This window comes from Heptranchias perlo, chromosome 5 (genome assembly GCF_035084215.1).
Source record: "Heptranchias perlo isolate sHepPer1 chromosome 5, sHepPer1.hap1, whole genome shotgun sequence".
Taxonomy (NCBI): domain Eukaryota; kingdom Metazoa; phylum Chordata; class Chondrichthyes; order Hexanchiformes; family Hexanchidae; genus Heptranchias; species Heptranchias perlo.
The window spans coordinates 102,746,853-102,767,944 of record NC_090329.1 but is presented as its reverse complement, the minus strand read 5'-3'; the positions used below and the strand labels follow the sequence as shown (position 1 = coordinate 102,767,944).

At 42.1% G+C, this 21,092-nt stretch overlaps 1 protein-coding gene across 1 annotated transcript in view; it reads right to left on the bottom strand.

Moving 5' to 3' along the window:
- Window positions 1-1,252: 1,252 nt before the first annotated feature.
- LOC137321983 (hormonally up-regulated neu tumor-associated kinase homolog A) overlaps window positions 1,253-21,092 on the bottom strand; it is a 53,742-nt gene continuing 33,902 nt past the window's right edge. Inside the window, exons 7-10 of the mRNA XM_067984941.1 lie at window positions 13,991-14,168; window positions 13,766-13,858; window positions 10,557-10,791; window positions 1,253-6,582 (exon numbers count right to left, since the gene is read on the bottom strand). Coding sequence (XP_067841042.1) covers window positions 5,828-6,582; window positions 10,557-10,791; window positions 13,766-13,858; window positions 13,991-14,168 — 1,261 coding nt within the window. The 3' untranslated portion in view covers window positions 1,253-5,827. The remainder of the gene's footprint in view (window positions 6,583-10,556; window positions 10,792-13,765; window positions 13,859-13,990; window positions 14,169-21,092) is intronic.

Here is a 21,092-nt window from a genome sequence, read left to right as displayed (position 1 = left end):
GATTTTATTTTGAGTTACTAAATGTCCTGCTACTACTTCCTTAATAATCGATTCTAGCACTTTCCCAATGACAGATGTTAAGCTAATTGGTCTATAGTTACCTGTTTTCTGTCTCCCTCCTTTCTTGAATAGGGGTGTTACATTTGCAGTTTTCCAATCCACTGGGACCTTTCCAGAATCTAGTGAATTTTGGAAGATTACAACCAATGCATCCACTATCTCTGTAGCCACTTTTTCTAAGACCCTCGGATGCAACCCATCGGGTCCAGGGGACTTGTCAGCCTACAGACCCATTAGTTTGCCTCGTACATTTTCTCTAGTGATAGTGATTGTTTTTAGATCCTCCCTCCCCTTTGCCCCTTGATTACAATTATTGGTGTGCTTTTAGCATCTTCTACTGTGAAGACAGATACTAAATATCTGTTCAATGCCTTTGCCATTTCCTCATTTTCCATTATTATTTCCCCAGTCTTATCCTCTAAGGGACCTATACTTACTTTAGCTACTTTTCTTCCTTTTTATATACTTGTAAAAGCTCTTACTGTCAGTTTTTATATTTCTTGCTAGTTTACTCTCAATTTATTTTCTCCCTCTTTATTTTTTTTTCCTTTGCTGGTTTCTAAAGTTTTCCCAATCTTCGGGCTTACCACTAATCTTTGCCACATTGTATGCCTTTTCTTTTAACTTGATACCATCTTTAACATCCTTAGTGAGCCATGGTTGCTACAATCTTCTCGTGGAGTCTTTCCTCCTTACTGGGATATATTTTTGTTGAAAGTCATAAAATATTTTTTTGAATGTCTGCCACTGCTTATCCACTGTCATACCTTCTAATCTGTTTTCTCAGTCCACTTTATCAAACTCTGTCCTCATGCCATTGTAATTGCCCTTATTTAGGTTTAATACATTAGTTTCAGATCCAAGATCCTCACTCTCAAACTGGATGTGAAATTCTATCATTTTATGATCACTCTTTCCTAAGGGATCCTTTACTTTGAGGTCATTAATTAATTCTGTCTCATTACCCATTACCAGATGTAAAATGGTCTGTTCCCTGGTTAGTTCCACAACGTATTGTTCTAAGAAACAGTACCGAATACACTCTATGAACTCATCCTCAGGGTTACTTTTGCCAATTTGATTTGTCCAATCTATATGAAAGTTAAAATCGCCCATGATTATTGCATTACCTTCAAAAATGTATTACTAGGATCAGAAAATGGAACATAAATTGGGACAGGAAGGCTCAGCATTTTCTTTCTATATTTATTATAAAATGAATAAAGATATATAGTAGAGGCATGTAAGCAATAGAATAGCAGTAAATACATAAATACTGTATGTATATATATCTACTACAATGCACATAATGTAGCAAGTATACTTTCTTAAATAGCTTTTTTTTAACCTGTGAGTAACACCACAGGAGACCGGCCATTTTAAATTACAAAATTCTGAATCATGCCACAGGAACAGGAAATGTGCAGATTTGTACCAAATATTCCATTATTCAGTTTGTCATTAAAGAAAAGATGGAATCTAACATGGAATCATATCCTCAATTCTGAGCAAACTGGAAAGGAACTACATTAAGAACATGGAAAATTCCACTCGCAGGTGTAAAGTACTTTAACACTGTTTACAGATTACAAATTGTTCTTTTAGCTAAAATATATACAGTTAGATTTATTAAAAAAATGATATTGATTTTACTTGTAAAAGGCCTGAAATAGGCCCAAACTGCCTTGGCACTCTCATTGAGTGATTAAATCAAAGTAGAATATAGACTACAATAAATATTCAAGACTATAAAAAGTGCTTAAGTATTATAACTGTCATGTCACAGTGAAAAGGTAATCTAAAAGTTCAACAGAATGACCTTGTCAACAAGGTGATTCTTTTTGTGTGGTTGTTGTGAGCCTTTCACGTGCAAACATTTTAGTAATCTTTGGTAATCTCCGTCACTTTATGCAAGCTCTTGTTCTAGTAATGGTACCACTGCCATTTAGTTAAATGTATTTTGTAAACTATCTGAGTACTCAACATTCGAAATGTACTCCCAGAACACTTTTCAGCCTGATTACTACTACAGCTTCCTGCATGGCTCGGTGGGTAAATACACCCTGTGGGGTGGTACTGAGCGACACAGACCAAGAAGGCCCCTGTCTGTACTGAATTCAGTTGTGATGGCCCCTATGATTGAAAAGCCCTCAAATATTCACTGACCAGGCTTGCATATGAAGAATGCCCATTTGGGTGATGTACTGGAAGGCCAATGGTACCTGCAGGACTGTCACTAGTGAATGTTTTGAACACAGCTGGGGAAGGGGGGAGAAATAGTGCTTTATATCTGTGGATTATTTTGTATGTAGTAAGCTAATGTTTGCCCTGCAGCTGTCTTTTTATAAATATCTCAACAACAACAACTTGTATTTATGTAGTGCCTTTAACGTAGTAAATCATCCCAAGGCACTTCACAGGAGTGTTATCAAACAAAATTTGGCACTGAGCCACATAGGGAGATATTAGGACCGGTGACCAAAAGCTTGGTCAAAGAGGTAGGTTTTAAAGAGCATCTTAAAGAAGGAGGGAGAGGTAGAGAGGTGGAGAGGTTTAGGGAGGGAATTCCAGAGCTTAGGACCTAGGCAGCTGAAGGCTGAAGGCTGAAGGCTACCTAGGTCAATGGTGAAGCGATGAAAATTGGTGATGCTCAAGAGGCCAGAATCGGATCTCAAATCATTTTTCTTCACAGTGCTAAGTACTGATAAAGTTTCTGGGGCAACTGACTGAACCCAATGTAAAACAGCAAAAGAGCAGTAGAGGCTATAAGTTATTGTTGGTGACAAGAGTGGACAAACACTTAAACATTTGGATGACAGTCCTTAGTCTGTTATTTTAAAACACATAGAATCATAGAATCATAGAAGTTTTACAACATGGAAACAGGCCCTTCGGCCCAACATGTCCATGTTGCCCAGTTTATACCACTAAGCTAGTCCCAGTTGCCTGCACTTGGCCCATATCCCTCTATACCCATCTTACCCATGTAACTGTCCAAATGCTTTTTAAAAGACAAAGTTGTACCCGCCTCTACTACTGCCTCTGGCAGCTCGTTCCAGACACTCACCATCCTTTGAGTGAAAAAATTTCCCCTCTGGACTCTTTTGTATCTCTCCCCTCTCACCTTAAATCTATGCCCCCTCGTTATAGACTCCCCTACCTTTGGGAAAAGATTTTGACTATCGACCTTATCTATGCCCCTCATTATTTTATAGACTTCTATAAGATCACCCCTAAACCTCCTACTCTCCAGGGGAAAAAGTCTCAGTCTATCCAACCTCTCCCTATAAGTCAAACCATCAAGTCCCGGTAGCATCCTAGTAAATCTTTTCTGCACTCTTTCTAGTTTAATAATATCCTTTCTATAATAGGGTGACCAGAACTGTACACAGTATTCCAAGTGTGGCCTTACTAATGTCTTGTACAACTTCAACAAGACATCCCAACTCCTGTATTCAATGTTCTGACCAATGAAACCAAGCATGCTGAATGCCTTCTTCACCACCCTATCCACCTGTGACTCCACTTTCAAGGAGCTATGAGCCTGTACTCCGAGATCTCTTTGTTCTATAACTCTCCCCAACGCCCTACCATTAACGGAGTAGGTCCTGGCCCGATTCGATCTACCAAAATGCATCACCTCACATTTATCTAAATTAAACTCCATCTGCCATTCATCGGCCCACTGGCCCAATTTATCAAGATCCTGTTGCAATCCTAGATAACCTTCTTCACTGTCCACAATGCCACCAATCTTGGTGTCATCTGCAAACTTACTAACCGTGCCTCCTAAATTCTCATCCAAATCATTAATATAAATAACAAATAACAGCGGACCCAGCACCGATCCCTGAGGCACACCGCTGGTCACAGGCCTCCAGTTTGAAAAACAACCCTCTACAACCACCCTCTGTCTTCTGTCGTCAAGCCAATTTTGTATCCAATTGGCTACCTCACCTTGGATCCCGTGAGATTTAACCTTATGTAACAACCTACCATGCGGTACCTTGTCAATGGCTTTGCTAAAGTCCATGTAGACCACGTCTACTGCACAGCCCTCATCTATCTTCTTGGTTACCCCTTCAAAAAACTCAATCAAATTTGTGAGACATGATTTTCCTCTCACAAAACCATGCTGACTGTTCCTAATCAGTCTCTGCCTCTCCAAATGCCTGTAGATCCTGTCTTTCAGAATTCCCTCTAACAACTTACCCACTACAGATGTCAGGCTCACCGGTCTGTAGTTCCCAGGCTTTTCCCTGCCACCCTTCTTAAACAACAGAGGACTGTCATATAAATATGTTATTTGTTCCCCAACTATTATCGCCAACAATCATTAAAAGCTACATCTAACTCTTGTCCAATTAATTTATGGGGATTCTGTCTTCTGTGTATACTAATGATTTGGATATAGGCCTAGAGGGAGTGGTGTTGAAATTTGTAGATATCAAAATGAAAGGTATAGTTAATTCTTTAGAAGACTAAAGGAAGCTGCAAATGGATATTTCTAAGATGGAGAAATTGGCTAAATGGTGGCAGATGGAATTTAAATTCAGTAAGTGTGAGGTGATACATTTTGGTAAAAAAGTAACAGCAGTAACTATACTCTGAATGGAAATAGATGTGATGCTGTTGTAGGGAAGAGGGTTTGAGGGGATTGGTTCAAAGAACATTAAAGGCAGCATCTCAAGTTAATAAAAAACAACTAATGGCATTCTAGCATTTATCACAAATGGTAGAGAATATTAAAGCCAGGAGATAATGATAAGCCTATGTAAAACCTTAATAAGACCTCAGTAATGGACTGTAAACAGTATTGGGCTCTATATTCTAGGAAGGATATAGAAGCTTTAGCGAGGATGCAATACAGATTCACAGGATACTGCCTGGTATGAAGAAATACAAATATGAAGAAAGATTTGAAAAACTGGGTCTTTTTTCATCAGAACTACACAGATTCAAGGGCAATATTAACTGTTTAAATTATGAATGGTTGGGACAGGGTAGATAGAAGCAGACTGTGTTCCAGTAGTTGAGGAGTCTAGAATGAGGGGCCATAGATGCAGGATCAAATGTAAATGATTTATAGCAAAGAGTATGAGAAACTTCTTTCCATAGATAATTGTTAGGCTGTGGAATTCATTTCCAGGGTTAATGTTTGTGGCAGAAACTATGCTGACAATGGCAGCACGTGCATGGGAACACCATCCTGACTTGAAAATATATCACCATTTCTTCACTGTCACTGGATCAAAATCTTGGAACTCCCTACCTAACAGCATTGTGGAAGCACCTTCACCACATGAACTGCAGCAGTTCAAGAAGGAGGCCCACTGCCACCTTCTCAAGGGCAAGAAAGGATGGCCAATAAATGCTGGCCTTGCCAGAGATGCATACATCCAAAGAATGAATAAAAAAAACATCCAGATTAGATTGTGTAGGTGGATGAAGGGAAGGAGAACAGTGCAAGTAAAGGTGATTAGGACTATTTGCTCAAGTGGAGTGTAAACGCTGAGATGGACTTTTTGGGCCGAATGACCTATTTGCATGTTGTAACATTTTTGTATTTCTCTGTATTATGTTTAGTGATTCATTAGTCAGGTCACTTTTTTTGTGGATCTTCTTCAAGAAACTGGGGAAGAATTGCCCTATTTGATATTTATAGTGAAATAGTAAACTTATGTACATTTATGATTTCACGGCAAAGAGCCAACAATGGAAATCTTCCCCCACATATCTACCCATTGATCCTTATGTGTCACATTACTTAAACAAAGTCTAGCCTTAATATTTCACCTTTTTTGTCTGACTTTGACTGAAATGCTGGTGACAAAACTGGTAGATTTAAATCTGTTGGTTTCTGAGCTGCCTTAAGCTGAATGCAATTCTTTCTGAATATGTTGCTGGTGAGAGAAGTTTGCGTTTTCTCCTTGGACTGACGCAAGCTCTTGACTATCAGAGTTTGCTGGCGAGAAGGTGGAAAAAGTGGATGTCTCGCACCATTGACCAAAAAAGGCGATGACCCATTCGTTCCATGGCGAGGTGTTCCAACCCACGTGATTTTCTTACTGAGGTTGTCTTTGAAAATACTTTGCTTGAGTTTTGGCAATGGGGAAAGCTGAGGTGTGTCAATTACCACAAAATTGCGTCCGTCTTTCTCCTGATACCTCCAATTTGCTGTAGCTGATTGGTCTTCCATAGCTTGGAGAAGATCTTTAAACTTGGTCTCATGATGGGCTGTTGGGTTTTTGCAGTGTCCTTTGCTCTCCAGCAAAGATCTAGGTGTTCCTTTACCAGGACTGCCTGTTGTTGATTTGAGATTCCATTCAGTCCCTCGTTGACTCATTGGATGCATACGAGCATCTTGTTTTTGTTCTTGATAGTCTTGTTTTTTAGCACCAACAGTCCCATGGGTGACCTCTGATTTACCTTGAAATTCTGAACTAGCCTGGTCAGATATCCCTCTGGATGAAGACTTGGGAGGTCCCAGGTGCACCAGTTCCCTATTTGCAAATTTAGAAACTGCAAATGATACAAAATTATGTTTATACTTTGTCAGTAATTAACTAAGTCAATTTGGAGCTTTTAAATTTCATCTCAATAACATGGTTTGTCGTACATACAGAATTTAGCAGTTTAATTCAAGATCTAAAATAATGACTGAACTATTTCTGGGAATGGATCAGGAATAGATTATCCTTAGGATCAGAGAATGTTTCTTGTTCTATGCCCTGACTGATTGATAATTGCAGGCGCTATAAAGTGAAGTTAATATTGTCTTACAGAAGCAAAATAACTAATCATAATTTAATAAAGTAAATTCTTTAGATCCTTAGTAACAGCCTTTAAAAGTACTAAAAACAATTAACTAAAATTTGTTTGAATACAATTTGGTTTGTGATACGATTAAAAAAGTAATCATGATTAATCTATTGATTAAACATTTTTAAATCTCAGTTCATCTTGGTTTTAATCGGATATTTAACTGATACAATTACTGCATCCATCTCATTCAAGTTTGTTTTATTACTGTTAATATTATTACTATTAGACCTCATAAACTGAGCTATTTATTGTGAGGAGTACTTCTGTGATACTGGAACTCAGTTTGACAGTAGACACAAGTAACTGTTTTCTATCCAATGAACCGTTAGTTTTTTTAAAATAAACTTCCCAGTCACATGTCCTTCACTTTTACTGCTTTGCTCCATAATGCTTTAGTTTACCTTTACCTTTTTTTCTTTCAATTGCTTTCTGTTGAATATTGGTTCACATTAACCATCATTACATTTTTTCACTTGACAGCCCTATTTTCTACTTTTGCCTCATTTGTCCATCAATCAGGCACAAAACAAGAGAAAAACTTACCAAAATCGGGCCGGGATCTCCCACGCCCGATCTGCACCCAAAGTTCGCCGGCTGCCATATTGGATTGTGCGACTGGTAGTTTCCCAGGGCGCCTGCCTGAAACAGACGTTGGGCTGATTGTTTATGCACCAGTTGTAAGACCCTGATTGCAAAATCGGAGTACAAATGGGCAGAACTTGTGCCACACAAGCTCTGCCCATTTTTTGCCGGGTCTCAAGTGGCCTTACAAGTGGTCCTTAATGGGGTTGCTGAAGGCTGATGGGAAAAGGCTCAAAAACATTGAAAATGTTTGTATTTTGTGGAGTCAGAATGAACAAGAGTGCCCCTCCTGACTCCACAGAAGAACTGCAGTCCGCTGTTGGCCCAAGCTCACCTCTTCTTGTGATTGCCTCCCCTCCCCCCACCAAGACCTACCCGAGGGTCACTGTGGGCATCGCAACAGTCCCAAATTGATGCACTTGGTACCCGCAAGCTGGTTCCCGATGCCCGATTGGCGTCCATTGCTTGCTGGTTCTATGAGATGGGGCCAATTTCTAACCCATACATTTATGATGTCATATTTAATATGTCTGTCTGCACCATTACTTCATGTCAATACAAGTTCTGTGTATCACATAATGCAAACAGTTCTACACTGTAACTACATACTATAAAATTCAGTATAGTTACTGGCTGTTAATTGTGACATCCTTGTGGAAATGTAATTATCCAGTTCATTAGATCAGTCTCACTTAGCAAGACTCATTGCACTAATTTTAAACACACTGAGAGATAATTCATACCTAAGAAAATATCCACTCTGAAGATATGCTCCCACTAATTATATACTCCTAACTTGCATCATCAGTAATTAATTGAAATAATGCAGACAGTCAATACCTGTGTACCTGTGTATCTAATGCCTCTCCTGACAGGAGATTGATGGAGGACAGAAACAAGATCGCAAGATAGGTTTGACTGAAGAAAACCCTCAATCCAATGGTCGCATCCTTCAAAGAGTACCAACCTACTATTTTCCAATTACAGCATCGAGCTGTTTCTCAATCTAGTGAAGTGTCCTAACTTAAACAATGTTAACCCTTTGCCCCTAACAGTTCCAGTGTGCATTATTCTGCAGCAATGAACTCTTTACTATGTAACATTGGTTGTTGCAAACAACCTGCACTTAATTGCAGCAATGAACATCCAGTTAAAACTTTCTAGAATTGCCTTTGTCCATTTAATTGGGCCCAACCTTCCGTTTCTGCCAGTGTGCAATATTTGGTTATACTGTGCCAGTGTGCAATATTTGGTTATACTGTGCCAGTATGCAATATTTAGTTATACAATGCCAGTATGCAATATTTAGTTATACAATGCCAGTATGCAATATTTAGTTATACTGTGCCAGTATGCAATATTTAGTTATACCATGCCAGTATACAATATTTACTTATAATGTTCAAGTGTGCAATATTTAGTTATACTGTGTCAGCGTGCAATATTTAGTTATACTGTGCCAGTATGCAATATTTAGTTATAATGTTCAAGTGTGCAATATTTAGTTATACTGTGCCAGTGTGCAATATTTAGTTATACTGTGCCAGTGTGCAATATTTAGTTATATTGTGCCAGTGTGCAATATTTAGTTATACTGTGTCAGCGTGCAATATTTAGTTATACTGAGCCAGTATGCAATATTTAGTTATACTGTGCCAGCATGCAATATTTAGTTATACTGTGCCAGCGTGCAATATTTAGTTATATTGTGCCAGCGTGCAATATTTAGTTATACTGTGCCAGCGTGCAATATTTAGTTATACTGTGCCAGCGTGCAATATTTAGTTATACTGTGCCAGCGTGCAATATTTAGTTATACTGTGCCAGCATGCAATATTTAGTTATACTGTGCCAGCATGCAATATTTAGTTATACTGAGCCAGTGTGTAATATTTAGTTATGAAAATGTATTACAACAATTAAAAATATGCAGAAGCAGAAGAAAACAGTAAGAAAGTGGTAGCACTAAGATTTATAAAAACAACAAAATATTAGATCACTGCCCAAGAATTTGAATGCCTCTTTTCCAGAATATTTCTTACATTGTCTAATAAACTACAAGACTTCCCGATATGATGTTTGTATGTAGGAGAAGCGGTATATCTACTTTCTGCACAGAGCTCTATTTAGCCTTCGGCACAATCTGAAACTGAACTGAAGAAATGGTCAACAGCCTTCAGAATATACGCCAAGAAGCCTTTGACCAGAGAGCTATCAATCAAACCAGACTTTCAACAGTTGACCTGTCCTTTGAAAAATCTCTGGTTCTTTCTCAACAGGCTTCTAATTATACAACATCTTTTCTATCACCCGAAGGGATAGGGATATGGCTAGCAAGCCTCAGCTCAGGAGACGTTTACTGAGTCTGGCCTGAAAAAATCTTTTGGAATTTCCATCTGGCATGTCAACCCCCTTAAATGGTTGTCACAATCACAGACAACACAGTTCCATTTCACCACACAGTGGCAAACTTGCATACATTGTCTTTCCACAGACATGAGCTGGTAGCCTGAAAACCATAACCTGACTAGTTTTTTTTAGGTAATATTATGAATTGAGGTGGGTTGCCTACCCTTGAAACAAATTGCTAACTCCAGGCAATATTGTGCTTTTCTTGAGCTCAGGACCTTCAGTGGCAGAAGGGTCAGTAACCAGAGGACACAGGTTTAAGGTGATAGGCAAAAGAGCCAGAGGCGACATGAGGAAACATTTCCTTCGCAGCGAGTTGTAATGATCTGGAATGCACTGCCTGAAAGGGTGGTGGAAGCAGATTCAATAGTAACTTTCAAAAGGGAATTAGATAAATACTTGAAGGGAAAGAATTTACAGGGTTATAGGGAAAAAGCGGGGGAGTGGGACTAATTGGATAGCTCTTTCGAAGAGCCAGCACAGGCACAATGGGCCGAATGGCCTCCACCTGTGCTGTACCTAGTATGATACTATGAATATTTAGTTATACTGTGCCAGTGTGCAATACTCAACTCTACTGTCTTTGGTTAAGTAGAACACCTCAAACTCTAACGTTATTAATATTTCTATTCCCTTTGGTAACAAACCAATGCTCATTGTAAAAAAAATTGCAGGTGTACCTTCTGGGAAGCAGTTGTCCTGATTTTCTAGAGAAATTGCAATCTCTTCTTCTTTAATAACCTCTTTCATTGTAGGGGTGTACATGTACTGCTGTTCCCTTGCCTCTGAATTCCTCCGATTCTCCTGATGTGCCTGTTCAGCAGTTTGATTACTGACATGTAATTCGGATGGGAGATTTTGGTCTGGAGTTCTTGCTTCTGCCTGTTTGCTTTGCTTTGCTATTGCATTTTCTCTCTATGAATGTTTAAAAATTCATATGACATTTGTATGAAACAATCTGCGGATTCTTACTGGAAAGAACTTTTAAATAACTAAAAGTTCAAAAGCATTAGTTCGACTAAGACCATGACTATGCTCTTTGGTACTGCCTGGGTGCCTTCACCTGTTCCGTAAGCACCCCTCGCTGTGTCTGAAAATTGAGGTGCTCTTGTCTGTGGCATGTTGTTCTACAGGAACCGTCCAGTAGCAGCACAGATTTACACAGAGTTCAATGACACCTCACTTTAAGAGGTGCCTCCATTCCTTAAATCGGCAGAAGGGCCCGCCAGAAGTCTCACCCTCCAATTGGGTGGACACCAGTCACCGTTGGAAACACGTGGACAGTCCGCCAACTAAATGTAAATGAGGCCCGACCACGGGATTTAGACTGATGACAACGGGCAGGCAGCGCAATTGCCCCGCCCACCCGCCCACTTGAAAATTGACCCTCATATCTCAGCCACCTCCTTTCTAGGCTAAAAAGCCAAAATTTCTCCAGTCTTTCCTCATAAGTCGGATCTCTGTAACTTGGGGATCAACCTTGTAGCTCTTCTCTGCACTGCCTCCAGCGCTCGAATGTCTTTCTTGTTTCTTGGCGACCAGAACTGGATGCAATATTCAAGATGTGGTCCGACCAGAGCACAGTACAGTTTGGTCATTACCTCCACTGACATAGTCTACTGTTTTGGCTATGTGGTTCAACATCCCATTAGCTTTGATGATTGCTGCACTGAGTTGGTTGGACATATTTAGTGTTGAGTCTGCTAAGATTCCTAGGTCTCTTTCAGTTTCATCTTTAGCTATGTATACCATTCATGGAGTATATGAGTCATCTATTTTTCTTTCCTATGTGTAGCAATTTACCCTTTTCTGCCTTTGCCATTGTTCTGTCCACTTGAATATTTTGTCCAACTCAAATTATGTTATTTCTGTTCTGCCTCCTCCAATTCCACCACCCCTCCTAGTTTGGGATTATCTGCAAATTTGACCACTTTGCATCGAGTATTTGAATTTCATGTAATTTATGTAAATTAGGATCATTATTGGTCTCAATACTGAGCTCTGAGGTACTCCACTCTGTACTTCGCCCTACTCCATCAAAACACCTAGAACAGTCACTCTGTTTCTTCACCTTCAACCATTTTCTAATTCATTCCCGGATTTAGTCTGAATCACTACAGCTTTGAGTTTAATTAATAGCCTTTCATGTGGAACTTTATCAAAAGCCTTTTGATAGTTGAGTACACCAAGTCATAGAGCTTACCGCAGTCCACTTGGGTTGTCAACACCTCAAAGAAGTCAATGAGGTTGGTCAGGCAGGATCTTACCCTTCTGAATCCATGCTGGCTACTGTTAACTAGGTTATTGTTGTACAAATAATGCTGAAGTTTATTGGTAATTATTGATTCCATTATTTTACATGGAATGGAAGCCAGATTGATGGGTCTGAAGTTGTATGTTTCTGTTTGTCACCTTTTTTGAATATGGGCACCATATTAGCCTGTTTCCAATCGACAGCTGCTTCCTCAATGTCCATTAACTCAGAATGATTGTCAGTGCCTCACAAACCTCCTCCCTAGTCTCTCTCGGCACTCTGGGGTAAATACCATCTTTCCCTGGGGATTTATTTATTTTGGGCCTATTTAACACGTCTAGGACTTTGCTCTCATTTATAGTGAAGTTATTGATTATACCTGGAGGATGGGGAGAATTTCCATGGGGGTTCTCTTACTTGTCTGCCGTAACTTCTGAGGAAGAGCAGTGAAAACCCCAGAAAAACAGCATAAGCTAAAGGATGTGCAGTTTCAGTTTAAGGAGTCTCAGACAAGAAGCAGAAAAAGTAGACAGAAAGGATAAGTATACATCCACATTATTAGGCCTGTTAGGGTTATCGTTATTATATTCTTTGGGTATCTTAATTGATAAATTTACCTTTTAGCCATTTACTCAGGTCTTACTGGATATCATAGCCTAAAGATTATAGTTATCTCAATGAGTCAACAAATAGTAGTGCCAACTTTCATAGCATGTGACATATCATTGACTTTATAGACAATAACATTAGAGAGTCTTGACTGTAAAGGATCCAAATTGAGCTCAAGCACCATCTTCGTAATTCTTAGTTGACATCCATCCACAGCACAAAACAGCTCATAATTCAACTTTAGTTGGCTGGCTTATTCTGAAAGGACACAAGGACAGTTGTCTTGGGAATTGGAAGATCTGTGCTGCATCAGTAGGGGTGCTTTTCAGAGGTCAAGATTAAGGAAGATTCAGAGAATTTTACTTCAGGGGGCGATTTTAAACTTTACTGCCTGGTTCCGCCAGGCAGGTGGGCAGTTAAAATCGCTGAGATTACTTACCCATCCTGGAAATGCCAGGAGATGATAGCTCCCAATTTTAACCTGCTGAACTGAGCAGGTGACAAGGACACCCGCCCAAAGCTGCGGGGGGGGTACTTTTATCATATGCATGTTGGGCACCAATGACGTCATTGGGACGTGACTGCAGCTTTAACTCGGCAGCCTGATTGGGAAGCTGCAGTGAGTGTCTGCCAGGCCCACCCAGCGGCAAAAAGATTGGGGCCAGAAGAGACCCAAAAAAGTGTTTTTTTTAACCATTTTAAAACTTTCCTTGTTGTGCCAGGAGGTGCTCCCTGCCCCGCTTCCTGATCCTGCCACCTACCTGGTCTCGGCAGGCGGCCTTCGGGTCGTCCAATTTTCCGCCACCTCCCATCGACTTCCCAAGCCTCGTTTCTGGAGCAGCGGCTGAGTTTCTAGCTCACTCCACTACTCACCCATCCCAAAACAGGCCCAGAGTTAAAATTGGGCTGTATGTGTTTGGTGCTAACACCGAGTGGGACAGCATTCATTCGCCAGCACTGGCTTTCCTCTACCATAATAAGCACAAAAACCCCAGTAAATTTAAAAGGTGGCTAATATCAATGTACCTGTTGAGTTGGCCTTTTGTTAGGGGTGTTGTTTTCTGCTTGATCAATCCACAGAGTCCTAGATGATAAATTCCACTCACTTGACTCAATTTTCTATGCAATAAAGCAAAGCATGAAGCAATATGTTTAATAAATTACAACCAGATTGGAAAAAACAAATACTTTAAAGGTCCAACAGATCAAAAGAACCCTAAAATATTTTATAGATGAACCAATATTTTGTACCTTCTTGTTTTTTGTTCCTTTTTGGTAACGAGCCAGTTTTTTCAGTAACAAATAGTAAGTTGCCATGCTGGAGGATGGCTTGTTATTGATCAATGTGTTAATAATCTCTGTAAGCCCAAAGCCCGTTTTTTCAGTCATAAAGTTTAAAACCACTGAGTTCAGCTCATCAGGACGAAGTCTACAAAATAAAGAAGTTATTACACAGGTTATTAACACAATTTCATGGGCCTATAAATTGCTCCGAACATGAAAGCAACAGTGCTCGCCGCTCATGAGATTTAAATTCACCCGCTATGTCACTGTGTTCTTTTTGGGGGCAACTTCCTTGAAATCCGAGTTCAAAAAACAGGAGCGTTCTTTCCAGGGCTGTGGGAGCAGGGAAAGGACCTCTATGTCCCCTCAACCAATCGGCTTGAAGCAAGCCACCCTGCGAGAACCAGGAAGTGAAACTTAATTGACAAATTAAAATCCAGGAAGTGGCCGATAAGATTAGTAAATGTAAAAATAAATGAGATAGAGAAAGCAAAATAAAGAGAGGGTAAGATTTAAAGACTAAGATAAAAGAGACAGAAAGAAAAAGTAAAAAAAGAATTTTTAAACATTTTTTAATTAAAAAAATTGTATTTTTTAAAATCAGGAGTAATGAGACTCCACATGTTTAAAAGTTAATTTTCAATGCCAGAGTTTGTTTGGCAGTTATTAATACTTAACCACGCTGTTAAAAGTTAGGTTAGACCTAAAAAACTCAGCGTACCTTTTTCGTGGCGAGATTAGTCAGTTTCCAGCTGGACAGGAGATCAAGTTGGCACTGGTCCATTGATTGCAGCTGGCGAGGTCCCTTTAACGCGAAGCTTTCACATCACCAGTGAATCAGGCAGAGCAAGTTCCGGATTTCCGCGTTTGACTGCGCATGTGCGGTTGCTGGAACTTGCTCTTCAATTTGCCTATTAATAACGGTGAGCGCTGTCAGACTCATCGTTACCTTACGAGCAATTTCCGGCTCATTAAATTTTGCTTTTATATATCAAAGGCAGCATTATAAGGAACAGAAAACCATATACATATTTGCACTACTGCAGGCTGAATAAAATGAAATCCTGAAAGTACTTCCTTTGCTTTTTAACAGTTTTGATCTATTTGCCTATGATTAAACTGCTGTATTCACGATTAGAAAAAATGCATTTAAAATTTTAATTCCTTAGAAAGGACTACGATACAGAAGTTGGATACTTATAACAGGTGCTTTGTTGGGCCAATATAAGTTCAGAGGTCAAAGAACAACGTCTTAGGGAAAGAAGTATTGGGGTCTGCTTGTGATGGGCCAAAGGCACAAGGATTTAAAGATTTTAAAAGGTATTTTAAGAGGTTTTTTTTGAGTTTCCTTGTTTTTAAAATATCTTAAGATATTTAAGATTTTGTTTAAAGTAAAAGTATTCTTGAAGTTTTACTTACAGTTTTTTAAAAGTTTATTTTTGTAGACTGGGCCTTGGGTTTCCCTTAGCCCTTCTCCTGTTTCCTTGCTTTGAGGAAGAAGAAGAGTGGATCAGGAGAACCACCACAGAAATTTTAGGCTGAATAGGCAACATTGGTGGCCTCCAGCAACTAGCTATTCGTATTCTGTCACCCTGTTTGCAGATCCAGGAGGTGCTACTTCACCATGATCCCACAGCAATGCTTGAAAGGGCTGCACTTCCCAAATGAAGCAATAACTGAATTGTGTCAGCTGCCCGACATCTGTAGGCACAGCTCATAAGGGAGACCTTCAGTTGACTAAGATCCAAGTACACTGCCAAAAGAGTACCCCATTGACAAAAATTGCAACGCATTTGCATGCAAGCATGTGACTCTATTCCAAGCAACTAAAGCTCCCACTTGTAAATCATTCTGCCACTCCTTTCTGCACACTTTTAGCTTCCCTAAATCATTCTGCACATATTCTATCAGTGACTAAAAGATCTCACTCAATGCAAATTTGACAACCTTCCTATTGTTTAAAACCACTGTGCCTCCCCTTGCTGCCTATTATTGTGTGCCCTTTCAGCCTTGGCTCCTTATTTCTTCTAAGGTGGCAGGAGGTTCTGAGATGGATGGCTGATTGGCAGCGGTAGACTTGGTGTATTGAGGTGTTACTTATTTGTCTTTGGTTGTGGGCTGTTTTCCCTTTAAGAAAAGTGAAGGTAACCTGGAGGAGAAATTGAACCTTTTTTGCCCGTTTTTCGAGTGTAAAATAGGTGTGAAACATACCAATATCGCGTGGCAATCACACCGTTTGATATGTTCCAGAAGTGCGTCAACCTTCATTTTGGTTCGGACGCCCTTGGTCGTCCTGGGTGCCTGCCTGAAATATTTATATTAGGGTCCTTTGCCTGTTTCAGAGCTCTATTATGAAACTGATCTGTTCGAACAACTTATTCGCTAATTCTAAAGCCCACCCAGCAATACAGGAACAGTTGGGAAACAAGCTGCAGAAGTGCATTTAAAGGGATCTACACCTCCTTTAAGGTAAGTCTCTGGTTAATTGCTTTAGGCTGCTAGGTTGGTTGAAGCGTTGGCAGGGGAGCAAGTGTGCTGTCATCCCGAGAGAGGACAGCATGTGCCACTTCCACTTCCATTTGCATAGGGCTGCGCCTGAGTGTTTGCACTGATCGATGGGATAGCAGACCACAGGAGGGCTGCGACAGCACTGAAGACCCTATCCATGATTTCATGTGGAAATGGTGGAACCCGGAAACTGAATGGCAGCAATCTGAGCTTCCATAAGAACGACCAAAGCAGTCACCATTGCCCTATTACCAAGGGCCCCGCTGCAGTGTGCACAGAGCAGATAATATGCTTCATGGTTGATTGCATTACATTGGTGCCATTTTTTTTATTCGTTAATGGGATGTGGGCGTCGCTGGCGAGGCCAGCATTTATTGCCCATCCCTAATTGCCCTTGAGAAGGTGGTGGTGAGCCGCCTTCTTGAACCGCTGCAGTCCGTGTGGTGAAGGTTCTCCCACAGTGCTGTTAGGAAGGGAGTTCCAGGATTTTGACCCAGTGACGATGAAGGAACGGCGATATATTTCCAAGTCGGGATGGTGTGTGACTTGGAGGGGAACGTGCAGGTGGTGTTGTTCCCATGTGCCTGTTGCCCTTGTCCTTCTAGGTGGTAGAGGTCGTGACTTTGGGAGGTACTGTCGAAGAAGCCTTGGCGAGTTGCTGCAGTGCATCCTGTGGATGGTACACACTGCAGCCACTGTGTGCCGGTGGTGAAGGGAGTGAATGTTTAGGGTGCCAATCAAGCGGGCTGCTTTGTCCTGGATGGTGTCAAGCTTCTTGAGTGTTGTTGGAGCTGCACTCATCCAGGCAAGTGGAGACTATTCCATCACACTGCTGACTTGTGCCTTGTAGATGGTGGAAAGGCTTTGGGGAGTCAGAAGGTGAGTCACTCACTGCAGAATACCCAGCCTCTGACCTGCTCTTGTAGCCACAGTATTTATATGGCTGGTCCAGTTAAGTTTCTGGTCAATGGTGACCCCCCAGGATGTTGATGGTGGAGGATTCAGCGATGGTAATGCTGTTGAATGTCAAGTGGAGGTGGTTAGACTCTCTCTTGTTGGAGATGGTCATTGCCTGGCACTTGTCTGGCGCGAATGTTACTTGCCACTTATCAGCCCAAGCCTGGATGTTGTCCAGGTCTTGCTGCATGCGGGCACGGACTGCTTCATAATTTGAGGGGTTGCAAATGGAACTGAACACTGTGCAATCATCAGCGAACATCCCCATTTCTGGCCTTATGATGGAGGGAAGGTCATTGACGAAGCAGCTGAAGATGGTTGGGCCTAGGACACTGCCCTGAGGAACTCCTGCAACAATATCCTGGGGCTGAGATGATTGGCCTCCAACAACCACTACCATCTTCCTTTGTGCTAGGTATGACTCCAGCCACTGGAGAGTTTTCCCCCTGATTCCCATTGACTTCAATTTTACTAGGGCTCTTTGGTGCCACACTCGGTCAAATTCTGCCTTGATGTCAAGGGCAGTCACTTTCACCTCACCTCTGGAATTCAGCTCTTTTGTCCATGTTTGGACCAAGGCTGTAATGAGGTCTGGAGCCAAGTGGTCCTGGCGGAACCCAAACTGAGCATCGGTGAGCAGGTTATTGATGAGTAAGTGCCGCTTGATAACACTGTCGACAACATCTTCCATCACTTTGCTGATGATTGAGAGTAGACTGATGGGGCAGCAATTGGCCGGATTGGATTTGTCCTGTTTTTTGTGGACAGGACATACCTGGGCAATTTTCCACATTGTTGGGTAGATGCCAGTGTTGTAGCTGTACTGGAACAGCTTGGCTAGAGGCGCGGCTAGTTCTGGAGCACAAGTCTTCAGCACTACAGCCGGGATGTTGTCGGGGCCCATAGCCTTTGCTGTATCCAGTGCACTCAGCCGTTTCTTGATATCACGTGGAGTGAATCGAATTGGCTGAAGACTGGCTTCTGTGATGATGGGAATATTGGGAGGAGGCCGAGATGGATTATCCACTCAGCACTGCTGGCTGAAAATGGTTGCAAATGCTTCAGCCTTGTCCTTTGCACTCACGTGCTGGACTCCGCCATCATTGAGGATGTGGATGTTTACAGAGCCTCCTCCTCCCATTAGTTGTTTAATTGTCCACCACCATTCACTACTGGATGTGGCAGGACTGCAGAGCTTTGATCTGATCCGTTGGTTGTGGAATCGCTTAGCTCTGTCTATAGCATGTTGCTTCCGCTGTTCAGCATTCATGTAGTCCTGAGTTGTAGCTTCACCAGGTTGGCACCTCATTTTTAGGTACGCCTGGTGCTGCTCCTGGCATGCTCTTCTACACTCCTCTTTGAACCAGGGTTGATCGCCTGGCTTGTTGGTAATGGTGGAGTGAGGAATATGCCAGGCCATGAGGTTACAGATTGTGCTGGAATACAATTCTGCTGCTGATGGCCCACGGCGCCTCATGAATGCCCAGTTTTGAGCTGCTAGATCTGTTCTGAATCTATCCTATTTAGCACGATGGTGGTGCCACACAACACGTTGGATGGTGTCCTCGGTGCAAAGATGGGACTTTGTCTTCACAAGGACTGTGTGGTGGTCACTCCTACCAATGCTGTCATGGACAGATGCATCTGTGACAGGTAGATTGGTGAGGATGAAGTCAAGTAGGTTTTTCCCTCGTGTCGGTTCGCTCACCACCTGCCTCAGGCTTGGTCTGGCAGCTATGTCCTTCAGGACTCGGCCAGCTCGGTCAGTAGTTGTGCTACCGAGCCACTCGTGGTGTTGGACATTGAAGTCCCCCACCCAGAGTACATTCTGTGCCCTTGCTACCCTCAGTGCTTCCTCCAAGTGGTGCTCAACATGGAGGAGGACTGATTCATCAGCTGAGGGAGGGCGGTAGGTGGTAATCAGCAGGAGGTTTCCTTGCTCATGTTTGACCTGATGCCATGAGATTTCATGGGGTCCGGAGTCAATGTTGAGGCCTCCCCGGACTGCTCACTCCTGACTGTATATTACTGTACCGCCACTTCTGGTGGGTCTGCCCTGCCAGTGGGACAGGATATACCCAGGGATGGTGATGGAAGAGTCTGCGATGTTGGCTGACAGGTATGATTCTGTGAGTATGGCTATGTCAGGCTGTTGCTCGACTAGCCTTTGGGAGAGCTCTCCCAATTTTGGCACAACTCCCCAGAAGTTAGTGAGGATGACTTTGCAGGGTCGATTGGGCTTGGTTTGCCTTCGTCGTTTCCGGTGCCTAGTGGTCCAATGCCGGGTGGTCCATCCGGTTTTATTCTCATTATGACTTTTTGTAGCGAGATTGTATAACTGAGTTGGTTGCTAGGCCATTTCCGAGGGCAATTAAGAATCAACCACATTGCTGTGGGTCTGGAGTCACATATAGCCCAGAGCGGGTAAGGACGGCAGGTTTCCTTCCCTAAAGCACGATGACCCCACACAAATTGGAAATGGACTCTTGCACACTGTCCAACATGGTGTGGAAGCACCGAGCAATTGCTGGTGCACATCTATCAGTCATCTTTTATAGGCTGCGACTTGGAAATTCTCATCTGTGCCCTCAATAGATGAGCTTCCGACCACATAGCCACTCTCTCACCAAGACCACCTACTTCCACATCCATAACATCGCCCGTCTCTGCCCCAGCCTCAGTTCATCTGCTGCTGAAACCCTCATCCATGCCTTTGTTACCTCTAGACTTGACTATTCCAATGCTCTCCTGGCCGGCCTCCCATCTTCCACCCTCAATAAATTTTAGCTCATTCAAAATTCTGCTGCCCTTATCCTAACTCGCACCAAGTCCCGTTCACCCATCACCCCTGTGCTCACTGAACTGCATTGGCTCCCATCCTCATTTTCAAATCCCTCCATGGCTTCGCCCCTCCCTATCTCTGTAACCTCCTCCCGCCCTACAACACTCTGAGATTTCTGCGCTCCTCAAAATCTGGCCTCTTGCGCATCCCCGATTTTAATTGCTCCACCATTGGCGGCTGTGCCTTCAGCTGCCTTGGCTCTAAACCCTGGAATTCCCTCCCTAAACTTTTCCGCTTCTCTACCTCTCTCTTGTCCTTTAAGTCGCTCCTTAAAACCTACCTCCTTGACCAAGCTTTTGGTCACCTGTCTTAATTCCTGATGTGGCTCGGTGTCAAACTTTCTTTGATAATGCTCCTGTGAAACGCCTTGGAACGTTTTACTCCATTAAAGGCACTATATAAATGCAAGTTGTTGTTGTCGTCGTCGTCGTCTTTTATAGGCTGGGACTTGGAAGTTCTCGTCTGTGCTCTCTTTAACAGAGCCAGGTTGCATGTTTGCCCTCCAGAGAGCTATGTCATCTGCTATCCTTTCCCCTGCCCTTGCTCCTGCTCATTTGTGCTCGATGAATCAGTTAGTGCAAATCGCTCATGTCCTGCAGTATGCGGGCTATCAATTTCTGAGCTGGTGCTTGCAAAGGTTAGAGAGAGTGACGGTACATCTTCTAGATGGCTGATCTTTGCCACTTCTGGTGCAGCTGGTCCTGGGACTTGTGAAGGACCTAGAAAGAGGGGAGATAGGTAAGAGTTAGCACTTACTGGCAA